This window comes from Pyxicephalus adspersus, chromosome 1 (genome assembly GCF_032062135.1).
Source record: "Pyxicephalus adspersus chromosome 1, UCB_Pads_2.0, whole genome shotgun sequence".
Taxonomy (NCBI): Eukaryota; Metazoa; Chordata; class Amphibia; order Anura; family Pyxicephalidae; genus Pyxicephalus; species Pyxicephalus adspersus.
Window position 1 is genome coordinate 89,016,341 of NC_092858.1, and position 19,038 is coordinate 89,035,378.

At 37.0% G+C, this 19,038-nt stretch overlaps 2 protein-coding genes and 1 long non-coding RNA gene across 19 annotated transcripts in view; 1 reads left to right on the forward strand and 2 right to left on the reverse strand.

The window, feature by feature from the left end:
• The window catches only part of MACF1 (microtubule actin crosslinking factor 1), a 150,401-nt gene that overhangs the window by 88,655 nt on the left and 42,708 nt on the right, over positions 1-19,038 (reverse strand). For 13 of the 15 annotated variants that reach the window (XM_072417853.1, XM_072417871.1, XM_072417784.1 and 10 more), the window contains exons 2-19: positions 16,055-16,116; positions 14,113-14,202; positions 13,180-13,257; positions 12,195-12,287; positions 8,454-8,620; positions 8,268-8,380; positions 8,078-8,184; positions 7,529-7,648; positions 7,354-7,449; positions 6,347-6,474; positions 6,171-6,264; positions 5,617-5,768; positions 2,112-2,379; positions 1,855-1,983; positions 1,579-1,656; positions 976-1,137; positions 691-795; positions 55-150 (exon numbers count right to left, since the gene is read on the reverse strand). In XM_072417853.1, coding sequence (XP_072273954.1) covers positions 55-150; positions 691-795; positions 976-1,137; positions 1,579-1,656; positions 1,855-1,983; positions 2,112-2,379; positions 5,617-5,768; positions 6,171-6,264; positions 6,347-6,474; positions 7,354-7,449; positions 7,529-7,648; positions 8,078-8,184; positions 8,268-8,380; positions 8,454-8,620; positions 12,195-12,287; positions 13,180-13,257; positions 14,113-14,202; positions 16,055-16,116 — 2,138 coding nt within the window. Of the gene's footprint in view, positions 1-54; positions 151-690; positions 796-975; positions 1,138-1,578; positions 1,657-1,854; positions 1,984-2,111; positions 2,380-5,616; positions 5,769-6,170; positions 6,265-6,346; positions 6,475-7,353; positions 7,450-7,528; positions 7,649-8,077; positions 8,185-8,267; positions 8,381-8,453; positions 8,621-12,194; positions 12,288-13,179; positions 13,258-14,112; positions 14,203-16,054; positions 16,117-16,626; positions 16,768-19,038 lie in introns of those variants that run through there. The other 2 variants (XM_072417862.1, XM_072417812.1) reach the window with 1 other exon arrangement.
• Positions 8,856-11,082, reverse strand: LOC140335326 (uncharacterized). The gene has a single exon (XM_072417883.1). The coding sequence runs from the start codon at positions 9,616-9,618 to the stop codon at positions 8,908-8,910; it is 711 nt and encodes a 236-aa protein (XP_072273984.1). The 5' UTR covers positions 9,619-11,082; the 3' UTR covers positions 8,856-8,907.
• Positions 17,251-19,038, forward strand: part of LOC140335334 (uncharacterized) — a 45,239-nt gene continuing 43,451 nt past the window's right edge. For all 3 annotated transcript variants that reach the window (XR_011921683.1, XR_011921680.1, XR_011921684.1), the window contains exon 1: positions 17,251-18,179. This is a non-coding gene — a long non-coding RNA (uncharacterized lncRNA). The remainder of the gene's footprint in view (positions 18,180-19,038) is intronic.

The window sequence follows — 19,038 nt, forward strand, 5'->3', positions numbered from 1 at the left end:
GAATGATAACAGACCTCAAAAGTTACCTGAACACAGAAAACACAACATGTTTACCTGGAAATAAGCAGAATTTTCCCTTAAATGTTGCTCTACACAAAGGCATAACTGCTGGACCCACTGCCATTGAGAAACAACTGCTGCACTGTATGCCTAGAGAAAGGCAAGAAAATAAGAGACAATTAGATGATGACTGGGAACATGCAGGGACCATTGAAACAACAACCTGTCTACAAAAATGTTTCCTAAATGGGAATGGGCACAGAAATCTTTCCAGAAAGCCCTCTGTAACAACAGATAAACAAAATTAAATAAAGGAGGTGAAAAAATGTGTGTAGTTTTTATTATGTTTCCCTAATAGTTTTTGTTGTTGTTCAAAGCAGTCAGTTTACAGCAAAACAATTTTTAGCTCAAACACAAATACTAATCCTCTGAACACTGAAAAATTGCTATCAAATCAAAATAAATATTGCTAATCAAAATTTTGAAATACGATTTTGGGAAATAAAAGTTTTGCTCCCCTTTTAACCCCTTGATGCACCTTATGAAGTATTAAATTACTGCCTGCAATACCCAAACCAAAAGGTTTATTTATATATAATTGTTTTGCACCACACTATATAATACTTTAACAATGGGGCCTAAAGACCAAAAAATATGGTCCTAGTCAAACACCACTTAACATACACATACCTCCACAGTTTGCTTTGCAGGGTGATTTTCAAGGGATAATAGTTCAGCTGTCTCTTGCAAAGACTGAATTACATCCTGCTTCTGTTCTAGTTCTTCAGTCAGTTCCTGGGAAAGAGAAAATCATGGTATAACTGCTACATTATTACATTTAAAGGTAATGCAAAAGTCAAGTCACACAAAACTGCAGGCTCTGACAAAACATTTTAAAGTATGTATTTATGCCACTTAAATAATGCAAAAGGGAAATATAGGTATTCAGTATTATTTTTTCCACATTCAACTTACAGCAAAGTAATCTTTCTTTGCTTCCATGTTAGAATTTCCATCACTCCAGTCATAAGCCAGCTCCTCCTCTTCCTTCTCATTTAGCCAGATAATTTGGGCTGTGGTTCGAGACACAAAATCATAAAGGCTCTCCAAGTGACGTAAACGGGAACTACTGGTCTCCTACAGGGCAAACAAAGTAATGCTTACTTACTCTCTTATATAATGGCAACAAAAATAAACTGCCTAAAAGTCAGTACAGTGCATTTGGTATTGTACAGTATTAGTATCGTAAATACCCCAATATTACACTTCATTTTTCTGTAGAACACTGATTCATTCATATCAGTCACTTTTTGCAAAAAAGTTTTAGGATAATATTTAAAACGTGAAATGATCACAACATCTAGGAGGCACTGTGGGCAAACGTTTGAGTACACAAAAAAATAAAAGGTCAGTCATACACAAATTTATTAGACATTTTGGCTGCAATCCTTAACAGAGCCCCAAAAATGTAACGGTATTAAGAACCAAGCTATTGTGTGTAAAAGCTGACGTAAAAGCTGAAGTGATTCAAACCACATTCCAATAAAGTTGCACACAATCAGTATAACAAGAGCTTACCCTTAGTTTACAGTACTGCATTTCAAGTTTGCCTAAAGTCTCCTTATAGCTACTGCGGAAATTTGGTGACATTTTAACCTGTCAAGATATAAGTACAGGGGATATGAAAATTTAGGTCAATCATTTTTTAAAACTAATATTAAAATATCTAGAGCTTTAATAAATAGCACACATAAAGCAAAACAACGCAATAGCTTTTTTTCTTTTATTTAGGTTATATTTTTAAATGATAAAAACCTTAAAGCAGTAATCACGCTTTCACAATAGGACACCAACCTCATAGCTTTTAGCTTCTCGCAGACTTGAGGCCAACTCCTCCACACTTGTGTGGACTTGGCGCTGAATTTCCAGCTGTGACTCCACACTGGGAAGATCACTGCCCCACTCTGCACGTTCCAGTTTCAACTGGAAATGAATAATCCATCAGTGAGAAAGAATATATGTTAACATTTTTCTACACCATCTAAATCTTCATCCAATTAATCAGAAATGGTCTAAACAATAAAAACTTTTTTCCTGTAAATCCAACTAACCTGCATTTCTTCCACCCAGGCAAGAAGTTCATAGACAAACCTGAGGCTGCCCTCATCTTCTGAAGATGACAATGCAAGGAGCTCTACCCTGCTCATTGGTTTACGAAACCATGAAGTGGAAGAAGGTGCTGAAGTATTAAGGGTTTGCTGGTGAGAGGTGTTCTTAGATGTGGTAGTTAGTATATCTGAGTTGAAGAGGTTCCCCTTCCTGTACAAGTTGGAGTATCGAAGTCTGAGCTTCAGAAGTTCATCCTGAATCCTTAAAACTCTAAATAAACAAACACATATATTAACCACCTGGGTGTTTCACTGATGTCTAGACTTCTGTACCAAAAGCGGTACACTGTTTTTCATGAAATTTTTTTTTTTTTAATTGTAGACCTGTAACTTACAGAAATATGTCTGAACAAGGGTCTAGCAGATATCATGAATATAAAAAAAGTTTGACGTTCCAAATGGCAGAATCTCCCGCTGTCCTGGATAGGCAGAATACATGCCATAAAAATGACTTATCTCCCGAAATTATTGTACCTGTTTCGAACACTTCCAGTACCAGTTCCCATGCAAGCACTTAAAGATGAACAGAGGAAAGTGTCACGATTTATCTGGGACCCTGGGAGACCAAGAGTACCAGATAAAGTACTGCACCGACATAGACTAAAAGGGGGACTTTCGGTTCCTAACTTCGATATATGCAGGCTGCCCAACTAGCTCCATTAGAGGCACTCCACCAATTTGGGCTCAATTGTATGCGGCAGAGCTAACAGCAGTACAAATATATAACCTTCTATGGCTGCCTTCCTCAAAACGCCCTCTGGTGTCTGATCCTACGCTGTCTTATGCACTGGGAATTTGGGACAGGGTGAAAATCTCAGCAGGCTTGATGTCTGCCCACACCCCTTTAATTGGTATCATAAATTGCCCTATTTTTGCACCAGCATACGAGAACCCAACAGCTTTCCTCTGGTGGGCTCAGAGGCCTGTTTGATACGTGTATGAGCTGTTCTCGCTTTCTGGGATCAGGTCCTTCGTGTATTTGCAGGAACATTGGACATTACCTTTGGGCGAACTTTTCAGATATATTCAGATTAGACATTTTTTAGGCAGTTTTCTTAAATGTACAGCAGACTCTCCACTAAAGCTTACGAGTTTTGAATCCTGCTGTTTTCGGGGTTCTAACTCTGCAGGTTTGGTATCTATGATTTACGATTTACTAATAAATATGGGTACCTATCCTCTCTCTTATGTTGATAGCTGGGAGACAGATCTAGGCACTAAATTAGATGTGGAGGAATGGCAGAGGATATGGCAGACTATAGCTAACTGCTCTCCAAATGTAATCATGCAGGAAAATGCATACAAGGTACTATTTAGATGGTACTTAACACCAGTAAGAATCGCTAAATTTGCAAATGGGAGTGATCCGTGCTGTTTCAGAGGCTGTAAAGACCTCGGTACTTTTCGCCATATATGGTGGGACTGTCCCGTGGTAAAAAAAACTTTGGATACGGATTTTCAACTATATGCGATCGGTTCTGCATGTGTCTATTAGGAGGGACCCCTGGATGCATTGCTTCACAAATTTGGTTCTACTCTGTCTAGGAGCCAGTGTAAATTGATCTCCTGTATTCTCTTGGCAACTCGTCAAGTGATAGCAGCTGCATGGCGGAAACCCTCTTTAAACTTTCAAGCAGTACTATCCAGATAGTCGGACACTATGGTCTTAGAAAAAATGTCTGCTGTGGCCAGTGACTTTCTGCACAAATTTTACAAAGTTTGGACACCTTGGTTGGACCATCATACTGCACCAGGCATAGATCGTAGGCTCTTTCAATTATGATAAATCGATGTGTTTGTTTGTAATGTCAGTCTCGAGTACATTTTTTTTTGGTTATCCTTCTTGAATAATTTTAGTTTATGTTGTTTGTTCTGATTTTTTTTTAAGTTCTCTTACTAATATCATGCTCAATAATGGTATTGCCTTCTTTTTCTTACTGTTTTTATTTTGGTTGTTTTGTATATTTTGAAAAATTTCAATAAAAATATTTAAATTATTTTTTTAAATATTTAATATTTAAAAAAAAAAGTTTGAAACACAATCATGTAAAAAAAAAAATTTACTTTTAATAAAATTAAATAAAAAACACAAAAATCAGCTTAAACAAGAATACATCAATAAATCAAAAATACTGAAAATGCAATAATTCGGTATACTGTGTAGTAATATATTTTTCTAAAACACCTCCCTAGTGTGGTAAATTTTTAAACAGAGTCCAATGTCACATACCTATAGAAAAAACCACATAAATATATTTTGTATTATTTTGCATTGGATTGGATACAGGACTTTGTATTGAATCCAATACAAAATATTTGAATTTCCCGCTACGACCCCCATCGACGGGCGCATGCACGGACATCATCACTGAGGGATGCGTACGCGAATGTCGGGTGCTCTAACTCTTTTCGAACCTCAATACTTTCAAGCAAAAAGTGTTAAATTTTTTGCATGGAAATTTATTTTAGATTGTGGGCTATAATTCAGCGAATTACTCAATAATTACTTATATTTCACCGAATTACCGCATAACCGAAATATGTCCAAAATTTTATAAATTTAATAATAATTTTTTTTTTTTTATATAAAACATAAAAAAAAAAAAAATATTCTTTAAAAAAATCTTTAAAAAAAAATTGTGTAAAATGTAATGTAATTGTACAGTAGCCTATATAATATATGTATATACAATTATATATATATATTATATAAAGATTTCTTTGTATTGGACTCAATACAGCTTTTTTGTACAAAAAATGTACAATGTATGACAATCGGTTTGCAATATAACGTTTTGTTTACATTTTTAACCACCTGGTGAGAAAAGTTCAGGTTTAACACTTTTTGCAAGTGTTTTTACCCCGAACCAAGTAGGGTTTAACTGCCAGGTGGTTAATCAGCACTGATGTAATCATTTCCTCAGATGAAAAGACTTTTTACAAATTAGCATTATTTGTATTTATATACATGTAATCTGTAAAAAAAAATGATAGAGAATGCCAATGTGGCTTATTGGTCTAGATACTGAATCATGTTACTGAACTTTTATAGCTCTAAAGTACCAACATCACATATACCTAATTGTAACTATCAAGGTAAAGGATAAGTAAATAAATGTACACTGGTTCAATGCCGTACCTTCATTTGCTGTCATTTTGCAAATTCCTCTGCCAAAAGTAAGATTTAAGGAAGTACATGGCAAGGCACTGTTATAATGTAAAATGTACCTGTACCCAGACACAAGCTACTTTCCAAGAAGTCAGTTGGGGGTATGGTAATCTTTGCCCATCGACCATTACTCATGACATTAAGCAGCGTTATACCCCAATGTTTGTGTTGATTATTGTATCACATAAGCCGTGTGACAATTTACACACTGCACATAAAACAATCATTTCCAAATTAACACATACTGCACAGACAAACAACTCACATATAATGCATTACCTGAAAGCTAGTTCCTCAACTTGAAAGTATTTTTCATCCCTCAGGATCTGCACATCTGCCTGCAGCTGTCGCAGAAGACCTTCACTCTCCTGAAGAAACTGAAGAACCTCTTCCTCTTGTTGAGTTTGACCACATTCAATATTAGCCTCATCCTAAAAACAATTTAAAAAAAATACCACCTTAGGGCATTGCAGAAGAAGTACATGTTCATCCTACAGCAGAAGGTAAAGTGAAATAAAGTGTGTGTGTGTGGTGAAGGGGAGGGGGGCTACAAAAACAGGGTGGCTGAATAACCAAACATGATATATCTGGAAAGGCCTGTAGAGGGGTCAACGAAATTGCAATCTAATCCCTGCTAAAATATTATTAGCATTCATGTTAAATGTAAATAGTATTACTGAATTTAAAACAAGGTAAAATCCCTCACATGACTGAGCTTTTCCAGAAAATTATATACTAATGAATGCTGAATTCAAACCAAAGTTTCAATATATATGTATAAATATTCCATGTATAGGAGCTACAGTATAAATCACACTGTGATTGTCACTTACTGATTGTAGTGTATTATTTGCTAGCGTCAGCTTCTCTTCACAAGTCAAGCAACCATTCTGGATCTTGTTTGCAATGTGCAGGAGCAGTTCAAGTCTGCAGGTGTAGCAAAACAAACCGTTGTTGCTCAATGTTAAGTAGAAAAATAAAATCCCTGCAAACAAACTAGAAAACCTACCTCTCCACTGCTGGTCGCAGCACTTTCTCCCTCTCCAGCATGGATAGTATAAGTTTTGCCCATAGTTCCTCCACATCATTAGGATGAAAAGATGGAGGGAGATTGATGCGGCCAAATTCAATCCAAGTCTAACAGAGTAAACATATGACAAAAAATGTATGAACGTATTTCATTTGAAGGGGAAGACCACTTTCTGTCTGTATCGTTTTATAGCAGAATGATAGACCTAAAACAGAAATTTTACTGTCTAGCAGATATTAGAGAGGTAAAATGGGTGATTTGAGTTTACACCACTGCTATAGCCATAACTGTGGCTTTGATTCTTACTTCCACATTTATAATGCATTATATTTAATTTAGAATGCAACAGGAGAAGCTGAAATTCAAGATGGGTGGGATCAACCCATACTTCCTAATAAGTCTAGACAAGGAGGTATCTCTATTGGTATCGCAGATATGAAAGAAGCAAAAGGCTGACTCAGCTCATGTGGCTCCGCATATAACTGGGATATTAATTTTGGATAGATTGCTCCTTTAATTCCAAATTGTTGCCAGAAGCGCAGAAGTAAGCTATTGCCCACTAAACCCTGCAGAGACTTCACTTGTGGATCCTCTTTTGTTCCATTTATGGGTCACAGAGAAAAAAAAAAAACAGAAAAAAACATCATGGTACATTGGTAAAGTCCAATATCAAACTCTTGTAACAAATTTACCTCTGCAAGGTTCAATAAACTCAAAAAAAAAAAAAAAAAAAACAACTAATAAGCCCTTCAACCTGGTATGGTCAACTGTACGTAATCACAAGGGTACACAAGAGGAGAAAGAGAAAGTCTGAGATAAGTGAGCACTGTACAAAATGTGCAGAATTAAAGAGAAAATATGTGGGTAAGACAATATGAAATTTTATAATAATGTATAAATATTTTTTTATCATTTTAAGTAGAAAAATAATAATTTATTTATTTAACATCAAAATCGAACATACAAGAACAAATTTAAACATATACCTGTAACATCTGATATAACTTCTGTATTTGGGCTTTTTCTAGCTCCTTTGCAGGAATTTCAGTTTCTTTTACATGTACATACTGATTATAAAGTGCCTATAAATGAAAAAAAGCAATATGTAAATGTTCAGAGGCATACCTTCTTCTGTGTGATAACTGATGTCCTCCCAATTACCTTTAACTCCACAGGGTTTTGTGGGAATGATTTGTCAGACATCAGTAGTACATGTTGTCGGATCCACTGTGTAAGAGATTTAACTCTTTCCTGGTACTCCAGCCAGCGGGAATCCACTTCCTACAACAAGAAAGCAGTGCACATGTGTAAGCAGCCAAAAATTAAGTGCTGAGGCCTCAAAGTAACATCAAGGTGAAAGATTTGCAGGAAAACACAGAAAGCATTTATCATTTAGCTTTTAGGATTTTATACTATTCAGCCAAAAAAAATGATTTGCTGCTATTAGCTACACTAATCCGCAATGTAAAACCTCTAAGATACATTAATAAAGAAAAACTGAAATAAATAAAAAATAAAACTTATGACATCCCTCTTATTGTATGCTGCTTGTAAGCACTTCAGAGCAGGGTCCTCTCCTCCTCCTATGTCACTGTGTGTGTGTGTCTGTCAGTCATTTGCAACCCCTATTTAATGTACAGCGCTGTGTAATATGTTGGCACTATATAAACTGTTTAATAATATCAATAATATGACATGAAAAGAACTTACAGTTGCGCTGATACCCTCTCCTCCTTCTGGGACTTTAGGAAAGGCATCGTATATAGAAGAGACATACGTGATCACAGACTTCTCATCTGGTGAATCGACATCCACATCTAAAAGAGAACATGGAAATGGATAACTAGTAGAACCAGCTTTTTTCAGGAAAGTTGCAGGCTTCTGCTACAGCTAAACATACCTTCAGCATCTAATAATCTAGTGACACCCAAGCTCTCAGCTATTTCAAATGCTTGCTCCAGGTTTTCTCGGTTACTCTGAATTTCTACTTTATGCATGTCTACCAGGTCTGGTCTGAAAGCAAGAACACACATTTTAGATCACTTCTTTACAGTGAGCAGACTATAGGAAAAAAAGTTGAACCTACCTATACCGGTGTATAATGGCATTGAACATTTTGCCATCACTCCAGCAGGAAGTAAAGTTGGTGCACTTTACCCCAACATATCCTGCCGTCACCTTCTGCGTCCATAGGAGCAGCTTCTCCTTGGCAGACATATCTCCTGATTCCCCGCTGACATAAATATCAGAAATCTGCAGACAGTGAGATCACATACTTAGTCAGTTCTATAACACTGCTCCTTCTCTCCTCACACTGCATAAATTAAAGTGCAAGGTTTCACACTAACTACATGCTCTTAATATGTATTGGAAACATTTTAAGCAAACCTGCCCCAGAAATTATTTTTCTACTGTATACTTATTATAAAAAAACCTTTTAAAGCAAATTAATTCAACAACTGATCTAAAGGAGTGCAAATAATGTCTGACAGTGCATGTCTGTGTACTGCTCCAGAATATTAAATGGCAATGTACAATGGCTATGTCAAACAGGAGGGTGCTCTGAAGAATCCCACCTTCTCCGACTGTGACAGGGGCTCACTGCAGTATCCGGAAGATGTAAGGTCAGGGCCCCAGGACTGTGTGCTGGGTATTGCTTTTGGAGTTTTAACCTTTCCTTGGAAAGACAATCCGAGATTATTGTCGGCACTAAAGAGGGTCCTGGTGCTGAAAGCATTTTCCAGAGCTCCTTCACTGACAGGAATCAGAACAGCTCTGCTATTACCGGCACAGTCAAACTCCACCACGGTGCTGATTGATCGCTGTTTGCGGTCTGCTGGGTTGTCCACTATGTGGGCTATAACTGTGGTTCCTGCCGGTGGAGATTCAGGAGTAGGTAAGGGAGTCAGTAGCTGAGCTCTGTGCACAATCCCATGCAATGTCTCTCTCACCTGAAGCACTCTCCCCCCTTCTTCCTCATCCTCATGTATAATGTGTGTGCTTCCTGCATTTTCAATAGGTGAAGGTGTATTGCTAAATAAATCCTGGGCCTCTAGGTTTTGCACCTTCTGTGGACTCATTTCATTCTTTTCTTCTGCTTGATCTTTTTTCTTCCTCCCAAAACGCCTTTTTTTCTTCCCAGACTGGGGCTCCTTCCCTGTCCCTGGTCTTAGCTCCTTCGGCTTCCGAACACAGCTGACAGAATTCCCCATGTCTCCAGTGCATTTATACAGCATTGACGATGCTGGCATTCAGAAAGAAACAGGGCTTGCACCTCACAGCATCACCTCCTGCTTGCAATGTAGATGTGTCCACACATTATCTTCTCTCATCCCAGCAACTGATGCATGCCTAAGACAGACATCTTACAGACTGAGACATCACCCTGCATCTCTCTGCAGTGTTCAGATCACAGGCACCTTACACCAAGCCCACAGCCGATTGGATATAGCGCTCTGTATTAGTGAGGTAGCTAAACCCCACCCAGCATGGGATGAAGAGGGGGAGAAATGGCTCGGAAGGGAGGGGAGTAAAGAGCATTGTGCAATAAAGCCAAAGATGCTACGTGAAGCTTATACAAAGAACCTCGGATGCACACACAAAAATTTAAAGTATGAAGAGTTTAAACCTATTATGATAGATAAGGAGTCAAAATTCATCACATTTATAGAGTATGTTCATGCCTTTCATAAGTATATAGTTTTTAACTTAAATATTTTGAAATCATGAATAAAAAAAAATAGTGGAATAGCTTTACATGGAAAATCCTGTTTTGTTTCCTCACTTTTACTGACCTCCAGCATACAAATACAGAGTTATAAACACCATTCGGATCAGACTACCAAATATTACATTCAAAAACCTTACCAAAGTCACACACCCAAATTATAGGATTACACACAGATGCCAATAAAATCGCCAGCATTAAATTGCATGCCTTATGTGAACGCCCCCATGCCTCAGCACATGCAAAGGATAGATTGGAGCTGGCACTGGTGCCAGTCACCAGAACTCTCGGTAAACACTGGTCAGTGAAGAACAATTTGCCTCTCATTTTTAGTGAACAGCTCAATTAACAAGTACACTGATTCACAAATTAGGACAAAATGAACATTTGTTTATTAGATTATATGTATGCAGACTTGTTCTGTCTGTGGAGAACCATAAAAATCATAAATTACAAATAACTGGATTCTTAAATGATGTGATTACATCAAGGAGACAAGCATGCAAAAATCTAGGGAAAACAGTTTGGCAATTCCCTTTTGCTTCACAGCATAATTATCATCATCATACTTCCTATTTTCTATGCTTCATCTTTTTTTAAACTTATTATTGTGCAAACTGCAATAGTATATAATAAAATGTTCATGAGTAAGCAAAAGGATAAAACATTTTCCTACCAAGACCACAGAGGGCAACCCAAATCCTTAAATGTATACCGAAAAACTATTACTGTAACTTCTTACTGGGAAACAAAAAAACTCTACTTTCACACTTATTTATCCACATGTTTAACACTACACAGATCTGTGTGTGTCAGCCAACCACCCCAAAATAAATGAATTTTGCAGTAATATTTCCCAAAACACTAAAGTAAACTAACTCATCATATTATAATGGACATACAAGTAAAATACAATTAATAAAGGTTGCAGAAAATTATGAATCTTTACTTTTTAATAATCCAAATAACTTTAGCACTGAGTGTATTTCTTTCCATAAACTAACACTCCAGCACCTCACCTAAAGCTAACTGCCAAAAGGAGTGGTAACGTGTATATACAGTACACCTCATGCCATATTAGACAGATTGTGTTTTCTTTGTTATTTAAGGCTCAAAACACAACTAAAAAGACATTTTTGGATCAAAAGCTTAAAAATTTTGTTTAAAAAATCTTTCAAGATGTTTACAACCTAAGATATAATATTCAGATATTAGTTCACTGTACTACAATAACATATATAAAAAGCCTAATAAAGTAATAAAAAATAAATTTTTTTACAATAAATAGAATTGATCTAAAATAACATTGTGAAAAAGGCATCTTTCAAAGACAATGCATGCTTAGTCAAACATTTTTCCTGACCCCAGCAATATATCATAGAATGAATCTGTGACCTTCAGTAACCTATGAGTATGAGAAAAAAACTAACGGGGCAGAGAACATTATAAACAGCAGCAGTAAATCTACTTTGCTAAGAAAAGAAAAATAAAAAAAACACACAGAAAAGGTCACCATTCCTTTTTAATGCAAATTCCAAGCAGGTTTTTATTTACCAAGATTCCTAAATCTAACCAGTCAATCAAACATATGTATTGGCAGGAAGAGTGGAAGCCAGGCAAATTCAGCCCCAACATCACACCACTCCATGCAAATGTCCTTTTGATTAATGTTGTGTTGCACTAACTTTGTTTTTTTTTTTTTTGTTTTTTTTTTTTTACAATATTTATTTTTATGCCTAGGGCTATACAGATACCACTGACCAGGCACACAATGAATTTAATGAATCCAAAAAGTTATAGCTGACACCACTTTTCTACTGGTGTCTAAAGCAGCTCCTCCATTAAACCAGCGGACAGCTTGAATTCTGCATTTAGGTATCACGCCCAAAGCTTTTATCTAGTTCTGGATAGATTAGAGAAGGTTCAGAACCCAACTACAATCGAGCATTTCCTTTCATTTTTACTTCACATCGGGTAGAAACATCATACTGTTTATATTTCAGCAAACACTGTTTTTATTAAATCCTAATTTTACAAACATAGAAGCTTGCTCAGAATAAAATAATAGGAACAATCTACATACTTTGACAATTTTCCTACCTGGAAGTGAAGGATTATGGTCCAAATCAACCCAAGGGTGAGTTTTGGGTTCCCGTCAGTGATATCATCATTCCGGATATTGACCAATTTCACCTATACACAAACATGTAGAACTGTGTCATCATCTACAAGGTATTAGTTAAATGTTAACTTATTTTATGTTGAACTCTATGATATTTAGGCAGAGACAAATTTTCTTTGCCACAATCTTAGCTATATACATTTGAAAAATGTGCATGCCTTGAAGCATAGAAATACATAATCCCGTTGCTGTTTACAACTGTTAAAATATGCTGTGCAGGGGCTGCAGGAGAGCTCATAGATTTCTACAGTGTTCTCCCATCGCCCTTTTTAGCCGAGAGCACAACCCTTGCACTTTTTAGTAATCACTGGGCTGTGATCAATGAAAAGTTAGGTCACAATACAGGGGGGCCCTACAGCTTCTTCACACCCAGCATAAAAAAAAAAATCAGGAGAGAACACTGATTTATGACTGCTGGATTAAGGTTCATTGGCAGAAAATCCCTAGAGATTCTTCCTAGATGATTCCTAATAATATGTCAGAGCCCCCCTATATGTTAAAAATAATTGCTGGCCTGACAGGGATTTATTTAAATAAGTTTGTACAGAAATGGAGGATGATAAATGTTGTGGAAAAGGCACCCTAATAGATAGTCAATATCTGGAGGTTACTTCCATCTAACACTCACACTTCTATTAGCTCAAAAGAAAAATGGCTGCTAAAGGGGCAAACAGGTTGCTAAAGAAACTGGAATTCTGAAATGGGGAATAATGTTTCACAAGTTAGCATGTACCTGTTTTTCTAGCTGTTTTAAAGGGACAGGATGAAAAAAACATTGCTTTAAGTTGGACAGAAACAGTTAGTGTCAAAAAAAAAAAAAAAAAAAAGAGATACATACAAAAGCAATGGTGCCTTATTTGTGAGAGCAAAGCAAACATATAAGCACATCACTCATCACAATACCTGACGCTGCTTAAGGAAATCCAGTGCAATCTGTACATTCTGAAGGCGGTGGAATCGCATCCTTCCCTTCTCTCTGGGCTGCAAGGAAAGGTAAAGTTATTTTTTTTTCAGGAATTAGGGCAAGGAAAATTAAGATATTCCTAAATACCCTGAAAACTGAGCATCAACCATTTTAGAAAAGGTTAAAGGGCAAAAAAGTTGGAAATGTGATGGAAAAATGATAGAATATGAGGGATCTGCAAAGTACAGACAGTAACAAAAACACAAAAAAGATAAAGAAGAAAAAAGATAAATAAATAAATAAAAAAAGTCAGAATGACTTAAAAATAGATGGAAAAAGTTAGGAACAATGGTTGTGTATAAAAAATATTTAAAAAAAAACACACACAAGATAAAGAGGTGGAGAATAGAGTAGTGACAAGTAAAAGAACTATGAAGTAATGAATAGTAGGAAAAAAATAATGATTTATGGATTAAGTGACAGCTCACAACGCTTGTCTCCCCCTCTACAAAGTTATACGTTTTTTGTAATTCACCCCGTGCAGTGACTGAAAGAAGGAGGTGATGTGCACAAGCACATGTGATTACATGTACATGTTAAGAGAGTGCCCTTCATGCGCATGCTCAAATCACACAGCACACATCCACCTCCCACAATGCTCTTGTGTTGTGCCCAAAGGCAGATGGCCCAGTGCAGGAATCTCTTCTCACACTGGGTTATCTGACAAAGTGACAGCTCTAGTGACATACAGCATCATCAGGGTTGTCCTCTGAATCCTCTCCCATCAATAGGCGGCGAGATGGTTTACGGGTGAGTCGAAGGCTCCGGGGAGCCTCAGGGTCCTTGTTCTGATGGACATGGCAATGAGACTGTGAGGACAAGGAGTGACTCAATGGAAAAGTAAATAGGTGAAGTAAACAACAGATACTTACTAATCTAACACCAGAAAGAACTTCCAAAAGTGAGATAAGATTGTGTCCATCCCGAAGATCTTCGTAAAGATCATTGATGTGCTTTCGAACCTGTCAAAAAGCACAATATTAGTGAAATTGTCTATACAATTCACACAAACTGTTTTAAAATCATAGACACATACGCACAAGGTTAAAAGGTTTAATAAAGATTGGTAAACTTTGTTTCTACTTGATGCATTCAGTACTAGGGTTCAGTTTTACTATTGATCGAACTTCCCTGGCATTATCAGCTATCTCTAAGAACTACATTGCTTACTTAAAATTTTGCTGGTGCCATATTCCTGTAAAATTCTTTGGTTGTTCTCACCATATCATCAAACTATGCAATCCCCACTGGAGAGATTCACCCTAACCAACTTTAAGGCACTATAATATCCTGGAAATGATGGAACAATTCTGAGGTGGATATACCTTTAGAAACTGCAGCAAAAGTAGTTTGGTAAAGAGTGATGAAAGTTTAGAACATATGTTAGGTACTTTTTACTCTTTATTGTATACTGTCTAGGTTGTATTTGCTCTTTCTTTTCTTGTACTTATGTCAGTCAGAAAGGAAGTGAAAGAAATCTCCCCAATTAATTTCACAGAATCTTTCCAAAAGATCAAACTTTTTACCCACACTGTTGAAAACTAGAGTTCAGTGTATCCACATCCAGATTGGGATAGGATGCAGAGGGATTAAAACACATGTCTGTTTTTCATTAATAAATAGTAAAAAAATAATTAAATAAATAAAAAACACAGCACCCATGATTTTTTTGAATATCCCTTTACATTGGTTCCATACCAACCGACACAGTATTTCGAAGCATAATGGTGCCTTTTGTCAAAGCAACAAATAGAAGGTTCTGTTTATTGCCTTGACAAATGAGACCACTGTGCCCCACTGTTTTGGTTCGTATGGAACTGTAAAGGGATCTTTAAAGAACAGTGAGTGTTAGTGGAGATAGTACATGGATGATGGATGAACAGTCACCTTCTCTGGTGACCATTGTCTAAACTGTCATTAAAACAGGAATAGAAGGTAAATCTTCTGATGGAGGCATGTGAGAGAGGTTTTCCTTTATTTTGGAGAGATTTAATTTTACTCACAATGGAAAATGCAAATTTTCTTAAATGGATCACAGATAGGAAAAAAAAAAACTTTTTATTAAAGGTTTTAACATTATCTTCATTATTCAAAATATATTTTAAAAAAATAGATATACTTTGTATACACTAGAATAGCACAGGCAGTTTTCAATATACAACTAAAACTGCATGCTTTGGAACACACTGAATTTTATTTGGTAAAGACCATGACAATTGTAACTTGCAAGATCACACACAAGTAATTTGTATCCCTTCTAGTTTTCTATAACAGACATTCTTTTAGAGAATTGTGATTTTTTATGTGCATACTGCTCACCCCACACATACCTTTTTACCCTAAAAATGTACCCAAATCCAAGAACATAAATGAATTACTGTATCTATACTGTATCCATGGATGAGCAGCATTGCACTATAGCGCAGAAAGTCAGGACTATAAAACAGCTCCCCTTTCTTCACACTGCATAACAGAGGAGGACTGATAAAACTGCTTGAGATGACTGCTCAGTGCACTAGACAGGCAATCACCTGAATATAATGTGCTCATAAAAGTGTACAGTCGCAGGACAGCCCTAATGACTGGGTCATACAATAACCTAAGCAGTTTAGGTCCTAAATTATTATCTCCCAACAAGTAACAAGACTTTCATTTATGTATTCTTTGGACTGTTATAATTGAGCTCTCTTTTTTCTGCATGATACAAAAACTTTTTGGAAAGTAAATTTAGGGTACTACCTAAAGAAAAGTGAGTGGGTATAACAATACTCCAATAATTTAGGCAGTAAACAATAAATGATACAAATAATTTACCTTGATGAGATGTTTATTGACCCACTTGGTGAATGTTTTCTTCTGCACTCTGTCACGTTCATCTAAAAAGAAACAAGGAAGAAAGAATAAACATACAACCACACCAACTGAACCAGTAAGACCAGTGTGTGACCTTTCACCCTAGAGGGACTTTCTCCCACCCTGCACAGGAAAGAGATTATGATAATCCAGAAAACCTTGCTACTGCAGCCCAATCTCTGCTAGGATTAACTGACAGTCACAATAATCCAAACACAGAGTTTTGGACTTGGATGCAGTAAGATATGTGTTGTAGATAGTGGGAGCGTTAGGGAAATAAGCGGTAAGAGTAACTCAGTTAACACAAGAATGACATGCTATGATACCAAAAACACACTGCAATAACAGGTTTCTCTTGTCTGAGCCTCCCTACCACCATCGTGACACATGCACATAAATTTATCCTCAGGATGTGAACTCAGCAAACGGATTATTGCTAAACCTTCTGAGGTTTAGGCATAAGGGGAAGTGTGACAGGCAGTCTTCAACGCATAAGGAATACATATCTTCCCCTCTTCCGGAGACATACTGACCCATGCAGCACATAAGGCACACCAGATGGGAACTAGAGTTTTTCGGTCTCCTGACATGCCACATGGCAGAATTATCGGTGCACCTTGCTTTCATTTAGGGTGACAGACACCAAAGACTCCGGCAGCAGCAACTCTTCTCTAAGCTCCTCCTACATCCTGAACGGTACCCCCACGTGAGTTCCGAATTTAGGGTGCAGAAAGGCCACTCCTAGGCATGCAGAATCTAGGTGTTCTTCTGTGAGTTGTCCTTTCCAAGTCAGGAAGCTGTTTCAGCCTGCGGCCACCTGAACTCCTCATCATCTTCAGGTATGTGCCCGCCTCTTCCCTATGTGGGACACTTTAAGGAAGCCCACCTCAGCCCTCCCAGATATCCAAATCATTCAACACACAGAAACTGCCTCTAGTTAAATGAAGAGACAAGAATGAGCACTGACACTACTCCATAGAGAAGTGAGGGGGAGGGATAAAAACGCATTCTGCTATATGCACTGATCCTGTGTCCAGCTTATCACAAGCTGAATTCCACACAAGGACACAGAGAGTGCCACACACCCATCTGTCATCGTACAATACTATATATGACAGGCATACACTTCATATCGTCACAATATATGTCTAGGCTGTAACTGTTCAGTACATTACCAGTGCCATAAGATCACCTACCAGTTATATTCACCTGTAGTAAATGTAGCTGTGCTATTTATGTGCTCATTCCTACTCACATATGGTTTTTAAGTATATTTTAATAAATTACATTTTAAATCCGTAATGATACAGACCTTACTAAAAAGACAACCACATAATAATATGGTAGCTTTGTTTCAGATTGATGTCCTTTTTTTAACATCAAGGGTTCCTCTGCTCTAGTGTAGCTGACATGTAAAAACTTCCTAAAGGGCCAGAAAACGTATCAATGGTCTACTTAAAACAGTCACTTATTATATACTTTATTGTTTCGATAACTGACCCCCGTAGGAACTTTTTTGATAGTGTTTAGAACCAACCAGGATAATTTTGTTTATGCCTGGTACATTTCAACCATCAAAAGTAGAGGAAAGGAGAAATCGTATGGAATGAAGATCACAGTAAAAACCAAAGGTATGATTCTGGATGCAGCTGGGCATTAATGGTTATGATGGAAGGGTGAAGATGTCCTTAGTGAGGTGACTGGAGACTGAAATTACAACTGACAGTCTATACTGTACGAGGACAGGCAAGGATACATGACAAAGCAAGGGAAGGTGATTATAGATCCTTATATAACAAAAATAGACACATTCTGACCACCAATGGTGACTGGAAACCGTGCCCTGGCAATTAGGTCAACTATACTCCGTGCCAGTAACGAGCAATGCAAGGTGCATGAAAGGGGACCAAAAGAGGATAACCTTAAAAAAAGTAATGCTGTAAATACTGAGCCCACAAACTGCTGCAAGACATGAGACCTATGGATTATATGGACAAAGGATGACTATTGAACAGGAATATCTACTGAAGTAGATTTCTGGGGAGCTAAGGAATTCAAGAACGTCTCCATCTACTTATCGGCACAGGTATGTGCAATGTATAGAACTGTTCTCCTATAAAGTGTTTCCACGTATACATAGTCTCAGATATGAGTAACTTTTTAGCTCTGTAGACTAAATTTTAAAATATGTTACCAAGCTTTATTCAATGTGAACATTGATTAGGTTTTGTTTTTGTTGGTAAGCAGTTCTAAATGCTGCCTTTTTTATATTGTGAATACAGACTACTTTTATTACACTACCTATAGACAGTCAGTGTTCACTTTTTATTTTAAAGAGACCCTGTCAACACTTTCTACCTTTCTGATTAAACACAGGCTTGAAATCTGTAGTAGGTGTCATTTCAGGGATATCAACAATGCTGTTCTGACTTAAAAAAAAAAAAAAAAACACTCCCACCAATTTCTGCCCTCATCCCCTGTCCCCCTACCACCATCACCAGACCCAATGTCATCACAGCGTTTCAGCTGCAATTAGAAAATTCTTCAAGGATCAACCTTAATGGGTATTATTGGGCAATTAATTGGCCATACAATGAATAGTGGATATGTATGCCGGGGTAATTTAGAATCTACAAGAACTTAGGATCCAGTCAGTATAAGACGATTACTGTTTTCAGTACAGACACAATCTGGTATCTTAAAACTTTTTTTGAAAGTCAGTTCTGATGTGGCCATCATAGTTTTTGCCTGCTTGGTGTTCCATATTTTGATTACAAATTTGAAAATGTGTCTTCTATGGGCTATCTGTTAAATCAAGAAATGGAATTTATATCTGTTATTAATGACTTCAGTGAAATACAGTTAGCTTTAAAGAAAAGGTAATGACAAGATTTAAAACAATATATGCTTTTTTCTCCAATTTTTTCCCTTTAAACACCCTGAAA

Excerpts from the sequence above, each read along its gene's own strand:
- LOC140335326 (XM_072417883.1), bottom strand. The coding sequence starts at position 9,618 with ATGCCAGCATCGTCAATGCTGTATAAATGCACTGGAGACATGGGGAAT.